At 40.3% G+C, this 18,651-nt stretch overlaps 1 protein-coding gene across 1 annotated transcript; it reads left to right on the top strand.

Annotated features, from left to right (window-relative positions):
- The first annotated feature begins 7,945 nt into the window (after positions 1 to 7,945).
- On the top strand, positions 7,946 to 18,416 carry LOC117536003 (Fanconi anemia core complex-associated protein 20-like). Its single transcript, XM_034200709.1, has 4 exons — positions 7,946 to 8,413; positions 13,144 to 13,282; positions 15,371 to 15,777; positions 17,890 to 18,416. The coding sequence occupies exons 1-4, from the start codon at positions 8,277 to 8,279 to the stop codon at positions 17,960 to 17,962; spliced, it is 756 nt and encodes a 251-aa protein (XP_034056600.1). The 5' UTR covers positions 7,946 to 8,276; the 3' UTR covers positions 17,963 to 18,416.
- Positions 18,417 to 18,651: the final 235 nt, after the last annotated feature.

Below are 18,651 nucleotides of genomic sequence, written 5' to 3'. Positions count from 1 at the left end.
TTAGGGAGAACACTTCTTGTCATTGCTGGTATGATTTCAGCCTGGTACAAAGCACACAGGCATATTGTTAAAGTTATCTTAGCTATCTCTTATATTTAGAGGAGGAAAACAATTACAGTATGACATCGTAGTCTTTCTAGTTGCGTAGTTTTACGACAAACTCTGACTTTTTTTTACATGGAAATTATTTTTTAAGATTGACAAACATCATATGTGTAATCAGTGACGTGCGGTGAGGTTCATGGCTGGTGAGGCACTGACTCTTTCAGAGTCAGATTTACAAATATTATATTTTGACCTTAATCGAAATGTTCGGTTATTTTCAAAAGCTTTTTTAGTCTGATGCTTCGATTCATTTTAACCAGACTGTTCAACAAAAGGATACCCAAAATCTAAATATTGGATTGTTCTTTCTTAGTAAGATCCCATGTTCATTACAATTGTGGTCTTACCTTGACTTGAAGATGAAGTCCATGCTATCCTTCTGGACAACAATCTCCATTACATGTTTGTAAAAGTCCTCCTTATCTTCCTCTAGTTTCAAAAGTCTAGCTTGTTGTTTGCGTCTGCGTAGAATAACAGTAGCAACAAGAACCTGTGGGCTCACGTGCGCCCCCTTCAGTGCGGCAGAGGTTATGGCTGCCTCCCCTGGTGCTTTTTTCATTGCCGTTGTATGATGAGACCAGCGAGCCTAAATATCATATATACGTGAAATAAGTTATTTAGAGACTATGGATGGCAAGGATAAATGTAATAAAGGGATCTACAAACATTACATTGGTGAGATGGTGCAGGCATGCGCGTAGGGCCCGCTTTCCAGCCAGTTTCTGTGGGGTGACGCATTCTGAGGTGAGGCAGAGCTCATCTGTGCCTCACCTCACCCCACAGTAACTGGCTTGAGCGCGCTCACAAAATAAGTGACCGCGCTACATTAGTGCCCGCGCTCCAGCCAGTTACTGTGGGCTTACGAGAGTCAGAGCTCGTCCTTGCCTCACTCCTCATCGCTCCCATGTAGTTTTAGCGGAGCTCGGCCAATTTGCTGATTTTGACTATAAAAAGCGATTGGAATCAAACAGAAATCACATTTACAACACAGATCAGTGGAGACATTTTATTATTATTACTATTTAGTTTTTCTTTAGTTGTTTTTCCGTTACATTGGAGTATGACAGGTGAGGCTCTGCATCCCCTGACTGCACGTCGCTGTGTGTAATTCATGGCACAATTAAAACGGGATCGAAAGATAAGTTCTCTCTCCATTGACTTCAATACATACTTTTTCAGAAATAAGGTCCCATGGGGCGGAAGTAGAAGGGTGGGACTTCACCTCTCTATACAACACACTCTCACTCCCTAAGCGTCCAGGAGCGACGTTTGGTCAGTGTCCGTGGCGTCCAGTTGTGACGCTCCTAGGCTCCTTCAGCGTCATAAAGGGACGCAAATAGCTTTCAACTGATTGCAATGTATTCCCATCTGCGGCGGGATTTGACGCTCATGGAAGCACGGCATTCGTTTGTGTCGGCTGCCCTTAAAGGCAATGTGAGCGTCCATTCCCATTGGATAACGGAGAATTGTACACCCGGAAGTAAGTATTCCTCTTACTGTTGATTGATTTTACAGTGATATCTGCACTACTCATCGACTAAAAAACACCAGATTATCCTTGTTAATTACACAACATTGATTGGTTTAAATTGTGTGCAATGCTTTTGTATTTTTCCCCTTTGATTCGGAGAAACAAATATTTTTTCTGAGTAATGGATGGCAGAAGACACTACACTACCCAGAATCCCCAGCTATCGTTTGGACTACACCATGTGCTCTGTTTGACAAACCCCGTTTTTTTTCACCATTCATTCCAATGGCGGCGTCTATGTCACGTGATCTTCAAATTTCTCCCTGCAGAAAAAGAAAACATGGCCGAACTTCGTTTTATTCTCGGTGGAAAATGCCTATTTTAAAGTTAGTTTGGCCATTAAAATGCGTTTTGATGTAATTTGATGCGAGAAATATGAGTTGTTATTTCAGATTATGTGTGCAGTGGATGTAAATGATCTTTAGTTTGCTAGTTATTACGAAGAGTACTTCAGGAAATCGCGACGTTTTCATTGTTACCAAGGTGGTTGCTAGGGACGCTGCTATCGATATTATTTCTGTTATGTTGTGTAACTGTTTAATGGTGTTATCTTTATTGCTACCCCCGTCAATGTATAGTGTTGGTCCACAGCGCAAACGTATTAGTTTAACAAAATCCGCATCTAAAGATAGCCTACGTTATTTCCCCCTGTGCAATTCCAGTCTCACATCTCACAGCACATCGTCATTAACAAATACCGGAAACAGACCGAAAACATTTAAAAAAAATAAAAAAAATACTTTATTCCGAGTGTGCTTGCTTTTCTCTTTGAAAGTCATCACATAACGGCATTGTAATACACGGTTCGGCTGCATTAAATATTACATATCTGCCGTAGTTCTGTATTTATAGAGCCCTGATGAGAAGACTTCTAGACAAACATGAGGAAATGAAAACGTGACGTGGATTATAAATAATAATAAATAAATCGACTAAAAAACACCAGATTATCCTTGTTAATTACACAACATTGATTGGTTTAAATTGTGTGCAATGCTTTTGTATTTTTCCCCTTCGATTCGGAGAAACAAATATTTTTTCTGAGTAAAGGATGGCAGAAGACACTACACTACCCAGAATCCCCAGCTATCGTTTGGACTACACCATGTGCTCTGTTTGACAAACCCCGTGATAGTCCTCAAGCTCTGTGATTGGAGAGTGTGCTCCAAGGGTTACGCCGATTCTCGAACAGCACTTGAAATGGGATGGAACCACGGCAGACTGTCCAAAACTGGATTTGAACGGGTCCACCCCGTCCCCCCCCTCCCCCACCCCGTCCCCAGAACTACACATGCTGGCTATTCTGTTTCGCAACTTGTTCTCTATCTATGGCACGTCTCTACTGGGAGTTGTAGTTTTAAAAGACGTTTTCGTATTTCCCATAATAAGAAGTTGCCAGTATTAAACTGTGTACATCCCTGGAGGTTTAGGGGATAGGAAACACTCAAATTTAAAACATATAATTAATAAATGGGTGAAAATTGCTTGTGCCCATAATGGGCAGCATTAATATATATACACACATGCCAGCTAAGGTCAGAAGAGCTTTATTTAACTGCTGGTCTTATGTGTGTGACCCCTGTTGTTAATTGATAACATTACATTACATTACATTAATTGATAAGCCTGAAACATGCACTTGTCAAGGTTCAGAGGCAAATTTTGCAAATATGGCAGTAGCCATCGATCAGCTTAAGATAAGATATACTTTATTGATCCCAAGTTGGAACATTTGCGTTACATCAGCATGTGTAACAGTTGTAAATATGCAGTGGTGTTTATTTGTAAATCATTTAGTATAATCACACAAATTCTGTGTTTTATATTTAACAATTCTGTGTTCTTTATTTATTGATTGTTCAATACCTGACAAGGCCGGAGATGAAATATCTACATACTTCTTATAAGAGTATAATACATTATGTATAATATCAGTTAAAATAAGTGCTTCAACATAGTTAACATTGCTGGAGGTATGCACAAATATTGATCTATGTCTTGTAATGCCCTATTGAGGAACCTGCGACCCAAGTTTTTCATTCAATGCAGAACTACACCATAGTTGTGTAGGCCTATATGATATGTCAATAAACCTTAGACAATCTTGAAATCTTGAAAGAGATGTGCAAAATAGTCATTATATACAGTCTTTAATTAACTATTAGTAGAGAATAACGAGTAATGAATATACTTTATAGGGATCCTATTAATATCTAATAATAAAAATAATGAAATTCAATAACATGCTTTAACCACTAGGTGTCCCTTTATATCAGCTGTGCACCTTTATGGTGTAAATACAGCCTATCTACCAATTGGATCAAATATAAAAGTCAGCCGAATTAGTGTTGATACTGCAAGGAGACGTATTGTGTGAAAAGAAATGTAAGATGTTGTTTAATGGCTGATATATTTATGATCCACGTCACGTTTTCAGTTCCTCATGTTTGTCTAGAAGTCTTCTCATCAGGGCTCTATAAATACAGAACTACGGCAGATATGTAATATTTAATGCAGCCGAACCGTGTATTACAATGCCGTTATGTGATGACTTTCAAAGAGAAAAGCAAGCACACTCGGAATAAAGTATTTTTTTTTTTTTTAAATGTTTTCGGTCTGTTTCCGGTATTTGTTAATGGCGATGTGCTGTGAGATGTGAGACTGGAATTGCACAGGGGAAAATAACGTAGGCTATCTTTAGATGCGGATTTTGTTAAACTAATATGTTTGCGCTGTGGACCAACACTATACATTGACGGGGAAGGGGGTAGCAATAAAGATAACACCATTAAACAGTTACACAACATAACAGAAATAATATCGATAGCAGCGTCCCTAGCAACCACCTTGGTAACAATGAAAACGTCGCAATTTCCTGAAGTAATCTTCATAATAACTAGCAAACTAAAGATCATGTACATCCACTGCACACATAATCTGAAATAACAACTCATATTTCTCGCATCAAATGACATCAAAACGCATTTTAATGGCCAAACTAACTTTAAAATAGGCATTTTACACCGAGAATAAAACGAGGTTCGGCCATGTTTTCTTTTTCTGCAGGGAGAAATTTGAAGATCACGTGACATAGACGCCAGCCATTGGAATGAATGGTGAAAAAAACGGGGTTTGTCAAACAGAGCACATGCGTCCAAACGATAGCTGGGGATTCTGGGTAGTGTATTGTCTTGTGCCATCCTTTACGCAGAAAAAATATTTGTTTCTCCGAATCGAAAGGGAAAAATACAAAAGCATTGCACACAATTTAAACCAATCAATGTTGTGTAATTAACAAGGATAATCTGGTGTTTTTTAGTCGATGAGTAGTGCAGATATCACTGTAAAATCAATCGACAGTAAGAGGAATACTTACTTCCGGGTGTACAATTCTCCGTTATCCAATGGGAATGGACGCTCACATTGCCTTCAAGGGCAGCCGACACAAACGAATGCCGTGCTTCCATGAGCGTCAAATCCCGCCGCAGATGGGAATACATTGCAATCAGTTGAAAGCTATTTTCGTCCCTTTATGACGCTGAAGGAGCCTAGGAGCGTCACAACTGGACGCCACGGACACTGACCAAACGTCGCTCCTGGACGCTTAGGGAGTGAGAGTGTGTTGCTCTATACCCTTTCCGTAAAAGTTGAAATGTTGAAGTGTTTTGTGAAATACTGTGGTGTTTTCTGAAATGCTGTAGTGTTTTGTGAAATGCTGAAGTGTTTTCTGAAATGTTGAAGTGTTTTGTGAAATGCTGTAGTGTTTTGTGAAATGCTGTAGTGCAGCCTGCACTGTGCAGGGGTGGGAAACCTCCGGCCCCCGTGCCGTATATGGGCCGCGAGACAATTTGATACGGCCCTCGAGGTAATACAAGCTAAAAATAAATCTAGACCGCAAAATAATTAAACAAGCGAGTGCCTGTTTTTCCTGGCCAAGGTCAGGGTCCTTGAACACAACACGAGCCTAACTGTCATCACGTGGTATATGTCTCGTCTGACAGGGGTGTAGTGCTGACGGAGAGCACCAGAACGCCGCTCCTGGCCGGGACTTCACAAATGCAGTACCCATAAGGAGCCGTACACATGCCGCAGTTTTTGCGTGGCTGTGTCTTTAGTTGAAAGCCCAGTGGCGATCTGTTCATCTGTCATACAGTCAATAGCTTTGTTGTTATTAGCATCTGGTTAGCTAGCTATGCTAACGAATATAAGAAGCTTTTCTACAACCAGTGAGGTAAAGGCACATCTTTATATGATTATTATAGTTATACAAAAATAAGAGACTAAAGTAAACAGGTATAAAATACTATATGACAGTAAAAAAAAGTTGTTATTAATAAACAAGAATACAGTTTGAAAGGGGAGTGATTTGTAAAATATCCAGAAAGAAAAATAAATATGATTACAGTTCTGTTTCATATGGGTGTTGAGAGATGTATCCATAGATCTCTTAATGTTGCTCTCAAAGTGCAGCAGATTGATGCTTTTAACTTCAACATTTAAAAAAAAAAATCTTCCTGGGGGAGCATGCCCCCAGGTCCCCCCTAGAGGAGGTTAGGTCCCCCCCCCCCCCGCAACACACACTTAAATCATGTTCACATGGATATGAAACTAAATACATGTGCTCACATCTTGTGTCCATATCTTTCTGTTTTGGTGGTCATGCCACAACCGTGCACGTGCATGCATGCGCGAGTCATGGTGAGATATCTGGATTAAGAGGTTGCTTTTTCTTTGCACAGCATGAAAGAAAGGCGAAATGAATGGGCTGTGATTTTAGTATTTTTAAGCAGAGGTCAATCGGAGGATGTTGAAAAAATTGAAATGGCCCTTGAGAGGAAAAAGGTTCCCCACCCCTGCTGTGGTGTTTTCTGAAATGTCGTTGTGTTTTCTGAAATGCTGTAGTGTTTTCTGAAATGTTGTTTTTACTTGCACTTCAGGGCCACCGTATTTATGCTAACTGAACATGCTCAGTTAGCATACACATATATATATATATATATTAGGGCCGGGACTCGATTACAAAAATTAATCTAATTAATTAGAGGCTTTGTAATTAATTAATCGAAATTAATCGCATTTTTAATCGCATATACATATTTGACCTAAGAACAGTGAGAAGCAATTTTTTTTCACATGGATTTTAGTATACCATTAGGCACATTCACACCGCAGTACTTTTCCCACAAAGGTTCATGAGAATTTAGTTCATGAGAACTCTTTGAACCTGGGGGTGGATTAGGCAAATGAAGCCGCTGACGTCACTTCTTCTTCTTCTGCTTTGGGTTTACTGGCAGGCCGCAAACCACTTCACGGCGTATACTGCCGCCCAAAGTCCCCGGCCGGAAGTCCCCGGAGTTGGGGACTGGCTTCAGTAGAAGCTGCTGGGAGTCCCAGCAGCCTTCCGAGTAAATCGCCAGAACGCCGACACCTCCTCATCTCCACCGCTCCCATGTTTTATTTTGTGTTGCCATAAGTTAGTCTCTCTGCGTTTCTGCGCTGGGCTAATGCTAATAATGCTAATGCGAGGATAATAAAATGGCGGCTTCACAAAACTTTTTGGGAGTTTTACGGGGCGTGGTTTGCAATCCTCCCAGCCAATCAGAAATATAGCTCTTTTCTCACAAGAGAGCCGCACGAAATTCCCTACTCTCTAGCAGCTCTCTGCTCTCTAGCAGGGACTTTCGTGGGGGTAAAAAGGTTCTCATGAACTAATTTTAGTACCGGCTCTTTTTGGTGTGAACGCGATAAAAGAGGCTAACGTCCACGCTAGCTTCCACGCTAGCTGCTATATGTTTTTGCATTGAGGTGATACTTGAGGCTTGATGTGCTGCGGTGATATGCGAATTCCTTTTTGCATAATTTGCACATAACCGTGCTCTTATCGACGCTTCCATCCGTCCGTTTTTCAAAACAACATTTCCCACTGTTGTTCACTGTGGTTTGTTGTTGTCTGAAGTCATGAACGTTAGTTGGTGCTCCAGTATAATCGGTACGCCTGAAACTCATCCAGTGAGAAACGTTCCGCGGTGCAAAAATAAGTGCGATTAAAATGCGTTAATTTTTTTAACGCGTTAATTTTTGTGTAATTAATTCATCTTAATTAACGCGTTAAAGTCCCGGCCCTAATATATATATATATATATATATATATATATATATATATATATATATATATATATATATATATATGTGTGTATTCCATTCCTTTACATTGCATATTTAAAATACAAATTAGCAAAAATAAACACAATTACACTGCGCTAAACAGCCAAATCGACAAACAGCCGAGAACCTAAATAGTATGTAAATATATCTAAAACCACAAGACCTTAATTACTTGTACTCGGTGCGCCATATTGTCTGTTCTCTGTAAACCTGCATGTCTCTTTAAATATCCTTGCGTCAGCGACTCACGTTTTGGGCGCGCTCTCTTCTGACCATATTTGGAAGTACAACTTCCTACAACTTCCACCGTCTTGCTGCGGCTGCAGGCTGCAGCAGCAGCTGAGCCCTTCTCGCAGGAAGCGGTGTTCAAATCCAAGCTGCTCGACGAAGAGAAGAAAAGGAAGTTCCATCTGCATCCGGGTTCCTCACACTTGCGCGGAATGTTCGAACATGTTGTTAAAAATAACTCAAAGAAATGGCTGAAAAATATTCCAAATCTAAACTTAAACGGAATAAAGTGTCAGTCAAAGAGCTACAGCCGGAAATAAGTTCCGGTGGGACCGCGCGGAGGAGTCCTGCCTTCCCCAGAGACAGCACTGCGCCGACTGAAAGGTGGGTGTTTAGCATCATGTTCATCACATTAAAAAAGTGCAGAAGTTTAGAATATATATTGTTTTCATACATGTCCCACAGTTTTGTCTAGGGACTTAAATAACGTATTTGTCTGATTGGAAAGTGAAACGCCAAACTATAGAACGAACCTCCATTGAAACATAACAGTGTTATTTTGTATTGGTTATTAGCGGAAGAACATGACAACAGACAGAGGTGAAAGAAGTACTCAGATCTTGTACTTGAGTAAAAGTATCAGTGTAGGAATAATCTGTTACTCATACACTGGTCAATTAAAGTCCTGCAATCAAAATGTCAACTAAATGTAGAAAAGTACAAGCATCAAATATATTTAAAGTACCAAAAGTAAAAGTACACATTGTGCAGATTGGTCCATTTCAGAATAATATATATGATATGTTTTATAATGATTGATCATGAAAGTGTTCTCAAAGCTGGTAAAGGTGCAGCTAGTTTGAATGACTTTGTATACTGCAGGGTAGCTCGTGAATTTACTCCAGGTGGAACTAAAGTCTGATTTAACACTTGTTTATATTTCACATCATTAATCCAAATCTAAGTAACTAAAGGTATTACATACATGTAGTGGAGTAAAAGTACACCATTTACCTCTGAATTGTAGTGTAGAGTAGAAGTACAAAGGAGCATAAAATGTAAATACTCAAGTAAAGTACAAGTATCTCAAATGTGTACTTCAGTACTTGAGTAAATGTACTTGATTACGTTTAGACCACTGCATACAGGACCTAACTGAAGACCTTCTACATACAAGCCTGAATAATGTGGCATGTTGGTCGTCAAACAACAACAACAATAACAACAACAACAAACTTTGGTTTTAAAAATACTCTTTATTTCCCCTCTCAAAAGGTCAAGGAAAGCTGAGACCATATTTATGGTTATAGGAAAGATTGGAAAAGGTGGGAGGACACTTATCAAAAGTGTTCTGAAATCAGCCCCCCAGGAGGCAATAATACACATGTGTCAAACCCAAGGCCCGGGGGCCAAATCAAGCCCGTGGTGGATTTAATTTCGGCCCGCAGGATAATTTCTAATTACTATTAGATCTGGCCCGCCAGTATATTGCACGCACACCTTCACTCAATCCTGAGGGTTTCCTCAGCTCATAGCCTGAGCCCAAACATTGATGAACCCAAGATGAGATGCCAAGTATCGGAACTAGCATCACAGAGCAGCACACTGAGTTTACATGTTTGCCTCTGCACTTTTTCTCTCACGTCAACAGGGCATGTTCGGTTTCTTCTTTGAGGGAAATAGTTTTTTTGAAGCTGTTGTTGACCTGTGGGAAAATGTAATCATAAGAAATGACTCTGGAAAAGCTGCAGATAGAGCCATAAGAAATGAATGCACCTGATTATTTAATGTTGTTTTTATAGGCAATCATTTAAGCTTTGTTAGTTCCAGGTTTAATATGTGCAATAAGTTCATTTCAATAAGGTTTGCAATAAACATTGAACCAGTCCGGCCCTCGACTAGTACCCTTTCTTAATTTTGGCCCACTGTGTATTTGAGTTTGACACCCCTGCAATAATACAATGACTACGTAATTAGTTACTTAGATTGTGCTGGAAATAGTATTTATTAATTACAATAATAGCTCTAGTCATAGAAATGATTTTCTTCTATGAGACTTTGCCAACAATAAAGGAACATAAAGCGTATCAAAGAAGGTGCAGTTTTATTTAGTTATCATATTGCAAAGGTGCAACTAAAAGTCCTACATTCGTTTAAGGCTTGATCCAAGGTGGAAGGAATTCCTTTTAGGATAATTTTGTCCCAAATGCAAACAACTAAACAGGAATGCACATATAGATTTGAAATAACTGAGAGGTCAGATGTGGAGCCCAGAATCTGCTCTAAAGGAGAAAACACAGATTCATCAACCCATTACATTTGTATTTATAGACCCAATTTTAAAACGATCGAATTGGCCGCAGGGGTATTTACAATCTGTACTTTATACAACACACTCTGACCTAAGACCCTCACAGTGTAAAAGGTAGAACTCTCAAAGTAACCCACAATTAACAGGGAAACATTTTAAAAACCTCGAGGAGAGCAGCCAGCATCCCTCTCCCAGGACAGACAGTGAACAGATGTCCTGTGTACAGGGCCGGCCCTAGATATTTTGGTGCCCTAGGCGAGATTATGATTTGGTGCCCCCCCCCCCTCCAAGCAATACACAATAGGATATATAAAGAATACATGAAAAATCTCTACAAAAGACCAATACACTACAACAACTGAAACGTTGATTATATACTAGGGCTGCACGATATATCGTGTCGTGACGATAATGGCGATATGCGCATGCGCGATATTCACAATGCAGGAAGTGCGATTTAAAAAAAACATGTCTCTACTGTGACATGTCTCCATGCTTTAATGTTCAAAAAGCTCTTTATTTTTCTCATACTGCCTGTGCTGCAGCACCTCTTTATATATATATATATATATATATATATATATATTTATTCTTTTAGGACGTGCGATATTAAGTAGGCAAATTAACTCAAACACGTCATGTTACAATTCTTTTGCTGCTTGCTACAAAAGGAAAACTCATGTCAGGGTTACTTGAGTGAGTGACATGCAGGCTCTGCATGTACAGCAAACCACCAATCACAATCAAATCTCCAAAGCAAACACTGAATAAAGTAGTTTCATGTGTTTCTCCAGGGCAGTTCGGCGCTGCTAACCGAGCTAGCTCAGCTTGTTGCTCTGATAACTTAAGATCCAGACGTCCGTGACTAAAATCCTTCATCCGGTTAAATATAGTTTAAAAAAATACCATTTGTATAGCATTAAAGTTCAAGAAAGGATGGTTTGCGGACAAAAAAAACTGCCTTTTCTTCAATTCCTGTATTTTTTCATATCGCAATATATATCGCTGGGGAAGAAAATATCGCAATGTCAGTTTTTTCCAATATCGTGCAGCCCTATTATATATAAAGAAGGTTTCAAATGTATTCAGTATTGTATGAACATGTTTTAATTGGGGGGTGGACGTCACATCCTCTAGGGGGGTCCGGGGGTACACTTTGTTCCGTTTACTTTAAAATTAACATTTTAAAGTAAAATGCTGCAATCTGGTGCACTTTGAGCAGAATTACTAGAGACTAGATCTAGGGGATACAACTCTAAAACACCCATATGAAAAAGATCGGTTTACATTTTAATATTCAAATAAGTATGTGAACATAACCAATGACCTACCATAGCCAATAACAAATAAATGTAACGTATTTTATTTTTGTTGTTCATTCATATCTTATTATACCTAGTTAACATGTATTTAGTAAATCAGATTAAAACTCCTGTGATACACACAACATGTGGTGTGAGATTGATTCTGATTCTCAGGGTCTGTAAGATAAGAGGAGAGGAGTACTGTGTGTAATATGATATATTACAGTATATGGTGATTACATGTAACAGGATAACGTAATCAGGATACAAAAAAGGTAACTGTATTCCCTTACAGTTACATAACAAATACATCATCAGATTAATGTTACATTTAAAAAAATCTGTAGGCTAAGACTTTAACCCCCAGTTTCCACTGGGTCCGTCTGCGCCGCATCACGGCTGCGCCACGGTTTTGGTCCGACCTCCTCTCGCGCCATAACCCACCGGACGCGTTTCAGAAGCGTAACGTAGTGCGTGCAGGCTCGCAGTTTTGTTATTGATTCAGGCATTCTGGACATTTGTACTTCTACAAGAAAGTAAGTAGGCTACGTAGTTAAATGTTTTATTTTTGTGTCTGTTTAAATTGTGTTTATTGAATGGCTCTGTACTGTACCTACAAGTATTAATTCACTTTAAAACATTAATATGTAGTTGTTACCTTCCACTCCACAAACTGCAGCGACTAAAAACCAGGCCTTTCTGATGTTGTCCTTGTAGTAAGCATTGGTTACATCATATAAAATAGTGTGTTTTTCCACTTCCATGATGAAAACCTCGTCATCCATTGTGCGTATCGTAGTGGAGGTGTTGTGATGAAGGAGGGGGGTCTGCTAAATTAGTATATGTGGGGGATGGGCCTGGCCCGGATGCTCACCTTTCCACTTCCTGCGAGGGGGGGCTGCCTGCCCTACCTTATGTTACGGCTACGCCGCGGCAAAAATAGGATTCATCCTAATTTTAGAGAAGCGCTGCGCCGAGCCGCTTCTGGGACGCGTCTGAGCCATAACGCGGCGCGTGTGGTGGAATAGCACCCATTGACTAGAGTGGCCGCGACCCTTACGACCGCCGCGGCGCAGCCGTAACACGGCGCAGCGTGGCGCAGACGGACCCGGTGGAAACTGGGAGTAAGTGTGAATCTATACGCCTACTGCCTGAATCTGCAGTATGTGCTCATGTGTTTCAGTGTTGGTGAATAGACTACTGCCTGAATATGCTTCATGAAAGGCAGGTTTTCCTATTAATAAGATAATTTCTGATTCTAAATATCTTCGTTTCTTCTTTTCCAAGGTCACATTGTCCTGTTGTCTTATATATGATTACAAAAACCTAAAACGATCATTTTCTTCTCTTGTATTTATTTGCATTGCATTTGAAATTGAGGTAACTGAAAGTAACAGGTTACATTACTTGTATATTGTGATACTTAGGTTACTGAATACATTAGTTTTCTGTGTAACTACGTATTGTAATAGATTCCTTTTGTACCCCTGCTGCTGAAGGGTGGAGGCTCCTACTGGGGGGTGGTGGAGCCTCCAGCAGCTGCCTGCAGCAGAGCGGCTGTGGGCGATGGCTCTGAGGAGCGCTCTGCAGGAGGACCAGCTCTGGGACCTTCCTCCTCTTCCTCCTCCGTCTGCAGCGGTACGGTTCCTCACCCCACATGATGAAACTCATACAACACTCACATTACAGAGAACACGCCATGTTCCAAATGTTCTCCAATGTTCCTGCTGTGTGCTTGCATACGCTGCAGTGGTGTGTGTCGTCATGCTCCAGGTGATCAGGATCATCTCCCACAGACACACAGAGAGCGCTCTCTCAGATCTTTTAAAAAATATGAAAAACATAAAATTAATTAAAATATTATTTCGGTCAATATTGAAATCACGATTATGTATCACCATAACTCATCAACTTTGGAAACATCATGTATTTATTCAAATAAAACTTGAACAGTTGAATTAAAAGAATACATTTTTTTTTAAAACAAGAGAAATAATATTATCCAATACAATGTACCTCTTTAATAAATAAATAAAGATACATGTTAAATCCAAATGAATATGATTCAAGCTGCTTAAAAAACTCCAAAACATATCTTCAATATTCATTTTTATAAACATAGTCAGTAACTCTGAAAACATGGAGAGCGACCGCTGTAAATGTAAGGTTAAAGTGACAGCATCACAGTGAAACCGAATGTATCATGTCCATAGTTAGAGGCACATCATAATTAAAGGGGCCATATTCTGCTCATTATCAGGTGTATATCAGTATGTACTGTCTCTACTTTAAAGAGTCCTCTCCTGCTGATGTTCAGGTGTATATCAGTATGTAGTGTCTCTACTTTAAAGAGTCCTCTCCAGCTGATGTTCAGGTGTATATCAGTATGTACTGTCTCTACTTTAAAGAGTCCTCTCCTGCTGATGTTCAGGTGTATATCAGTATGTAGTGTCTCTACTTTAAAGAGTCCTCTCCTGCTGATGTTCAGGTGTATATCAGTATGTAGTGTCTCTACTTTAAAGAGTCCTCTCCTGCTGATGTTCAGGTGTATATCAGTATGTAGTGTCTCTACTTTAAAGAGTCCTCTCCTGCTGATGTTCAGGTGTATATCAGTATTTAGTGTCTCTACTTTAAAGAGTCCTCTCCTGCTGATGTTCAGGTGTATATCAGTATGTAGTGTCTCTACTTTAAAGAGTCCTCTCCTGCTGATGTTCAGGTGTATATCAGTATGTAGTGTCTCTACTTTAAAGAGTCCTCTCCTGCTGATGTTCAGGTGTATATCAGTATGTAGTGTCTCTACTTTAAAGAGTCCTCTCCTGCTGATGTTCAGGTGTATATCAGTATGTAGTGTCTCTACTTTAAAGAGTCCTCTCCTGCTGATGTTCAGGTGTATCAGTATGTAGTGTCTCTACTTTAAAGAGTCCTCTCCTGCTGATGTTCAGGTGTATATCAGTATGTAGTGTCTCTACTTTAAAGAGTCCTCTCCTGCTGATGTTCAGGTGTATATCAGTATGTAGTGTCTCTACTTTAAAGAGTCCTCTCCTGCTGATGTTCAGGTGTATATCAGTATGTAGTGTCTCTACTTTAAAGAGTCCTCTCCTGCTGATGTTCAGGTGTATATCAGTATGTAGTGTCTCTACTTTAAAGAGTCCTCTCCTGCTGATGTTCAGGTGTATATATCAGTATGTAGTGTCTCTACTTTAAAGAGTCCTCTCCTGCTGATGTTCAGGTGTATATCAGTATGTAGTGTCTCCATGCTTTAATGTTCAAAAGCTCTTTATTCTTCTCATACTGCCTGTGCTGCAGCACCTCTTTTCACTCTCTGTCTGAAACCAGAGCCCAGTCTGCTCTGATTGGTTAGCTGGACGGCTCTGTAGTGATTGGTCTACAGCTTAGGCTAAGGGGCGGGACATCTCTATCAGGTACAATGTGTTGGAGCGCAAGCCAATAGAAGCACAAATGTTACATAGTGATGTCATTATGTTCAGGAAGTAAGCTTTTATATTTAAAGTGCTAACCTTTATCAAACCTCTGATGATGGATTGAAGGTTGACGGTGTAGAAGCAGTACAGTGAGTTTCCACTCTCTGGTCATACCGAAAGGATGAGACCCTCCTGAACACAGCGGCCTTTATTACTTGATGTTTCAGATAGAACACATAATCATCCGTCCTAAGTCTTTAAAGAGTTTCCAGTTTTTCAGTTTGAACAAGACTTTTTCTTTCAGAGACCTGCAGCTGGACGGGTGGCGGAGCAGCGGTGGTGTGACCTCAGTGGAGAGGTGCCCCCTCTCCCTAGACCGTCCCCCCCATCCCCTCTCAGGCAGCAGCAGCCCTCAGTGCTGTCCTCTCACTGCAGGCCCAGTGAACCCCCCACCCAAACAACAAGGCCCCCCCTCCACAGCTGGGAGGAGCCGCCATCACCCACCACACCCTCAGGTGATGGGGGAGACAGGTGGAGGAAAGAAGGAGAGACTGGAGCGCTCAACAGAGATCAGGGGGGGGCCAGGAGGAAGGGTTCTCTGCAGAGGGTGGAGGAGCATAAAGAGGAGGGGGTGCAGAGGACTGTTGGAGCTGCAGCAGGAGGGGGGGGGCTGCACAGCTGTCCCATGTGCCTGCTGGAGTTCACTGTGGGGTGAGTGATGCTACACAGTTATCGCTTGTTGTTCCTTAACCAGGAGTAACATCAGGATTCCTTCTCCTCCATCACCTCCGTCTCTCTATTTCTCTCCTTATTTCCCCCCAGCTCAGTGTTCAGCTGTATTACACTAAGGTCAACATTTCAGTAGGTCCAATATTTTGGTTTTAAAATAAATACAGCCATCAGCCTCAGCTGTGCTTTGCTAATCAGCTAATGTTAGCGTGCTAACATGCTAACGGAAGGTGGTCATACCTACATGCTCACATCGTCACTGAGAGCATGTTACCTTGACATTTGAACAGTGGCGAACCGTGTCTATCACAACTGGAGCTTCTGTAGACACACACACCCCGCCGCCCCCCCCCCCCCCCCCCCGCGGTATTATAATGTCCGTCTTTTCACTGAATTGTCGTCTAGAAAATGGTACTCACAACAATTCCGCAACAACTTCATCTTCACCTGTTGCACTTGTCATTTCAACGTTAAAAACAATAAAACGGCTTGAATTGCTTCGTCGCATTCATCGAGATCCTCTGTCTCGAGCCAGTTAACTAGCGGGCCTTCTAGAGCAGTGATTCTCAAATGGGGGCACACGGACCCCTAGGGGTACGTTGGGGTACTGCAGGGGGTACGTGAGATTTAAAAAAAAAAGCTAAAAAATAAAAAAGTTAATTAAAAAAATACCATGCATGATTACAAAAATAATCTTAGTACAATAAGTAGATAGAAAACACAATTTTATATAAAATATTCCTAGAACCACCAAGGGGGTCCTCATATAAACATGTCAAATGTGTGTATTGTATTTTATAGTTTTGCATAATATATTATTTTGTTAATTGGTTTGTTAAACATATATTACTTCAGTTGAAAAACTCCTTGAACATTTTTTTTTTCGTTATGTTGTTTTTTTCATGCATAAAATGAAAATATCCTTAGTTTGTAGTAATGCATTCATGAAGTAGTTAATAAATCACACACTGAGGGAACAGCAGTATATTGGAATTATTTGTATAGGCTTTTTCGATCAAAGATGTTCGGGGTCGGTCAGGGGGTACTTGGCTGAGAAAATGTTTTAAAGGGGGTACATTACTGAAAAAGTTTGAGAAGCACTGTTCTAGAGGACCCTGGAACCGAGGGGAACTCTGAAAGAATACGCCCATTGGCTACAAATCAATATGATTGGTTGATCAAACTGTCAGTCCAAACGTACGCTCTCATTCAGTGCAACGGCCAGGGCATTTTATCAAGGATGTAGAATACCTTGTTGAAGGATATTCTGCCCAGAGACCCAGAACAAGATCTGATTGGTTGCTTTCTTTTCTATCACAAAACCACTCAAACGCGTAGTGCATGGTCCGAGAAGGACAAACAAATCAACGTAACACTGTAATATTACAGATCAACAACACGGATACGATTCTCATTTATTCATTTTATGTACATTTTATTTATATAATTAAATCGATTTTTTGTTTGTTTTATCTGAGTGTTCCAGGGTATTCTCTGAATACCTTGAAGGCCCTGACGGTTCGCCACTGCATTTAAAACACATTTATTCAATTTGATTAAACTCTATATTTGTTTAGTTACAAATACATGAGTGGTGTTGCATGACAAACTAGTCAAATACATCTAAGTGTTGTATTCTTTATTATAAGTTGTGGCAAAGGTGCTGTCAGTCCCTGGGATTGCAATGCCAATACATAATATATATTTTATAATGTATAATATGCGCTGCAAAGGGTATTTGATTGTATGGTGATGTTCATATTGCGGTATCTGTCCATCATCTCCCACACTTCCTTAATGCATTTAGGTTTCCAGATGAAATATGAGCGTTAACACTGACAGCTTCAATATATATTTGTTTGTGTTAAGCCATTCAAAACCTTTTCCGTTTATGTATAGGGTTATGATGGTACCACATTCAAAGCTTTTGAATAGTATAACTGAAGCTTTAAATGTGTGTGTGTCACAGCCTCACCTGTACACTCACACAGTCAGTACAGCGGGTTCACGCTGGATGTGATCACTTGGAGTCTTTAGTTTGTTTTTAGCCGATGGTAAAGTGAGCACCAACAGATCTGCTTCTTCCTCTCTCAGCGCCACACAGATGGAGCGTGACGGCCACCTGGCCCGCTGTCTGTCTGAGGTCAACGTGGACATGAGCTGGTGAGAGGACAGGAAACACAGATGGTACACTGACGGAGCTCTCCTCCACTCTGGGTCCTGACTCAAAGTGACAGAAGCTCTTTGGACAGAAGACATGAACACTGGAAGAAGTTTCACAACTGAAGACACTCTGACACCAGGGCACTTGGACTGCTCTGCTCACAAACAACGAAATGAAACTAGGCACAAAGCTGCTAAAGAAAAGGGCTATCCTTTGACAAACTTCTGTTGAAATGAATTGAATGTAATGTTATAGATGTGTGTCTCTTGTAATGTTTAACAGATGAATTAAAGAAATGTGTGTTAACAGAGAGCTTCAGAGACGCAGCCCGGCTTTTACTCCCGCTGGGAATATTCATTCATATGATCTTCTCAAGCACAGAAACATTTTTTTAAACTGCTTAAAGGTATAATATTGAACATCTCTGTATTAAAATGTCTATAAACGACTGGACCTATATTTGATTTTTCATTTCTGTATGTACTTACGTTTAGCTTGGTTTCTTGTAATTGCATCGTATCCCTTAAAACAGATGCCAGAAGCTGTCCTAATTGACTTTCTGTCCAGTTTGAAGCAACGTATGACAAAACACTTTAAAGATCCCTGTGGTTTTTACTCTACTAACTTTAACTGCATGTCTGGACTTGAAGTTATCAGAGAAACATGCTGAGCTAACGTTAGCTCAAGTGTTC

The sequence above is a fragment of the Gymnodraco acuticeps genome, unplaced genomic scaffold, assembly GCF_902827175.1.
Source record: "Gymnodraco acuticeps unplaced genomic scaffold, fGymAcu1.1, whole genome shotgun sequence".
Lineage (NCBI taxonomy): Eukaryota > Metazoa > Chordata > Actinopteri > Perciformes > Bathydraconidae > Gymnodraco > Gymnodraco acuticeps.
Note: the sequence above shows the minus strand (reverse complement) of the source record. Positions and strands in the feature narration are given on the sequence as shown.

Coding starts and splice junctions, on each gene's coding strand:
- LOC117536003 (XM_034200709.1), top strand. CDS start 8,277: ATGGCTGAAAAATATTCCAAATCTAAACTTAAACGGAATAAAGTGTCA. Junction 13,283..15,370: donor TTCCTCCTCCGTCTGCAGCG/GTACGGTTCCTC, acceptor TTTTTCTTTCAG/AGACCTGCAGCTGGACGGGT. Junction 15,778..17,889: donor CTGCTGGAGTTCACTGTGGG/GTGAGTGATGCT, acceptor TTCCTCTCTCAG/CGCCACACAGATGGAGCGTG.